The sequence below is a fragment of the Pinus tabuliformis genome, chromosome 1_2 (assembly GCF_031772625.1).
Source record: "Pinus tabuliformis cultivar Carrire ecotype Pingquan chromosome 1_2, CPIR1, whole genome shotgun sequence".
Classification (NCBI taxonomy): Eukaryota; Viridiplantae; Streptophyta; class Pinopsida; order Pinales; family Pinaceae; genus Pinus; species Pinus tabuliformis.
This window is the reverse complement of record NC_142298.1, coordinates 357,530,904-357,533,817: the sequence shown is the minus strand read 5'-3', so window position 1 is coordinate 357,533,817 and position 2,914 is coordinate 357,530,904. Positions and strand designations below refer to the sequence as shown.

Below are 2,914 nucleotides of genomic sequence, written 5' to 3'. Positions count from 1 at the left end.
TTTTATAATAGCATACGTGTTAAAGCAATTGACGCGGTTTTGTGATTTTATAGCATACGCGTTAATGGTTAGTTGATACTCACTCACTCGAAGTTTTTAATCACTCACTCGAAGTTTTTAACTCAAAACAGTATCACAGCGGTTCTAACTGGAGCAGGTCATTGCTGCCATTATTAATTAACAATAGGCATTCGCCAAAGCTGAAAATGATTTGTTTTATACTTTCCATGCTTCTGTTGGATATGATGTTCTAATTATGTTTCAAAAAAATTCTTAAACAAATGACAGTATAAAACCATGTTGACATGTTGGGCCACTCACAAAAGGCAGCGACTTCTTCCTAAACAGTTTACTATGCTCTGAGCCTAATTCTGTTTCAGACGTGTTCTTAAATAATAATAGAAAAACATGTTTGTTGTACCAGTTGCTCAGTCCACTAAAATTTCGTAATAACCAGGACCAAGACCAGCGGCCATATACGAATGGAGGACAATAGACATGAATGGGAGGTAACTATCAAAGGCACCAAGCAATTGTTCATTTGTCTTGTTGGTGATTGTGCGGGGAACTTGAGTCGATCTAAGCTATCTAGCCTTAATCATCATCGGGCTACCAACCACAATCTCCCACCAATTCCTCCACGTCAAAGAGGTCGAGTAAGAGATGCAAATGCTACATGGGCGGTTAAATCTACAAGTGTAGTAAAAAGGCAAAATGCCAAAATACAATATGATTTAGATGCAAGGCTATGTCGTGCACGACAACAAGCATATAAAAGATTTGTTAATGAAGAAATTCTTTCAGCTGTAAGTATTTATTAGTATTTATTTGTATATGCTTTTTTATTAATATTGTCAATGATGAAATTCTTTCAGCTGTAAGTATTTATTAGTATTTATCTGTATATGTTTTTTATTAGTATTAATTTATTGTTGTGGACTAAATTCATTGAAACTTGTTTTCACAGTCAGTTGTTACATTTGATCAGCTTAATGATACTTCAAAGCAAAGGATTTGTGAAAAAATTCAACGTTGGGATCAAAGTCTACCTCGTAGACGTATGGAGACAATGAAGCGCATAGACATTGCTTTAAAAGAGAAAGCAAGGACTGGGGTTCCTGATGATGTGGGGGAAGAAAGATTAGATGGGCACAACTATATATTAAACTTTGATGAAACTAATCAAGACAATGAGAACACAGTTGAGTCCATTTTTTTGCGTATATTAATTTTTTAGACATTTTAACATTAAATAATATTTATATTGATTATACTCATTGTTATTGATATGCGTAGCCGAATCAACAAAATTCCCCAAGTTCAACCCACCAACTATTACGCCGCTCACCTAGATTTCAAGGTTTTCAAGGGGTTATTGGGCCAGTAAGTTTTTAATCCATATAACCTATTCCACTAAAAACATTAATATATAAATTGTTATGTTTTACCATAATGATGGGATGAGAAATGGATGTTTTGTATTATATATCGTTATCCTTGATTTGTTTTGATTATGTGTGTGTGTGTTATTTCTTATTTATGGTGCAGGTTTTCCCTTTGGAACCATCACAATCTATGAAAACCCCTTGTCGAAGTCTTAAGAAGAATGGAAATGAAATGGTTCAAATGCTAGAACCATCTTCACGTCCAATGTCACAATGCAAGGTAAGCTATTTATACTCTTGTAAATTTAGCATATTTTTACATTTAATTTTATTTGATTCATACTTATATCTATGTATAATCTAATGTTCAGAGTAATGAATATACATTTCCCAAAACACCTTTGCACATGTATGATGGTGGACACGATACTCACCAAAAATCACATTCTCCTCAACCATTGCGGCATTCACCTAGACTTCAAGATAAATTAAGAGAGGTAAGTTATATACTACATATCTTAGCTCATAATAACATTGACATATATTTTTATGACTAGTTAATGCATTTTCTTTTCATATTCGTTACATGTTCCCCATATTCTCATTATATCTATATAGATTTTGATATTTGTTGATAGCTAGTCAATGCATTGTCTTTTCATATTCGTTACATGGTCCGCATATTTTCATTATATCTATGTGGATTTTGATATTTATTGATAATGTTTTAATTTCCACATAAAACAAAAAAGATAAATGTTGATGCTATGGTTAAAAGGACCAAAATCACGCCAAAGGACTTGAAAGCACGTGGGTTCAAGTCACGCAAACAATACATAGAGCATATATGCTCAACTAGCATTGCTCTCACTAAACCCACTAGGCTTGCTACTTTGAAGGCTAAACATTCCAGCAAGTTGTGATTGGAGAAAGTTACAAGCTTGAATCTTAGAAATAAATGTTAAATTTACCTTGTTATTGAATTTACATAATATATGTATTTACTTGATATAGCAATTGCAATTTGTGAAAGAAATATCCTCGCTGTCAAATCTTTGAAATCAACGTTGAATATTTGCAAATATACTCTCGCGAACAAGCTTGTCTTGAATGGTATATTAGCTAGTTTACATTGAGTATAGCATGAAATATTTTTTTATATATAAAAAAATGTAATGCATTATAATAAATAAGATACATATGGAAATTTGGTATCCCTAAGTTAGTTAAGTGGTTAGTGAATTACTTTAAATGGTTAACTGTTTTGAATTTTATATGGCCACTATTGTGAAATGTATTATGTGTTAACTGTATGTATTATTATTATGAGAAATGGAATGAGGACCATCAAAATTTTAAGACATGTCAAGATTCACACTAGAAAAAACTAAGCACCATACAAAGATGTTAGGATGGTTGCGTACAGATTGTTTGGCTTTATAAGAAATGGGATGAGAAACATAAATAAATTTAACACATTTCAGAGTTCATACTGTAAAAAAAAACTGAGCACCATATAAAGATGTTCA

At 32.2% G+C, this 2,914-nt stretch overlaps 1 protein-coding gene across 1 annotated transcript; it reads left to right on the top strand.

Moving 5' to 3' along the window:
* Positions 1 to 482: 482 nt before the first annotated feature.
* On the top strand, positions 483 to 1,237 carry LOC149205846 (uncharacterized). Its single transcript, XM_089397525.1, has 2 exons — positions 483 to 806; positions 968 to 1,237. Exons 1-2 carry the CDS (start codon positions 483 to 485, stop codon positions 1,235 to 1,237), a joined length of 594 nt encoding a protein of 197 aa, XP_089253651.1.
* The last annotated feature ends 1,677 nt before the right edge of the window (positions 1,238 to 2,914 follow it).

Coding starts and splice junctions, on each gene's coding strand:
- LOC149205846 (XM_089397525.1), top strand. CDS start 483: ATGGAGGACAATAGACATGAATGGGAGGTAACTATCAAAGGCACCAAG. Junction 807..967: donor ATGAAGAAATTCTTTCAGCT/GTAAGTATTTAT, acceptor TTGTTTTCACAG/TCAGTTGTTACATTTGATCA.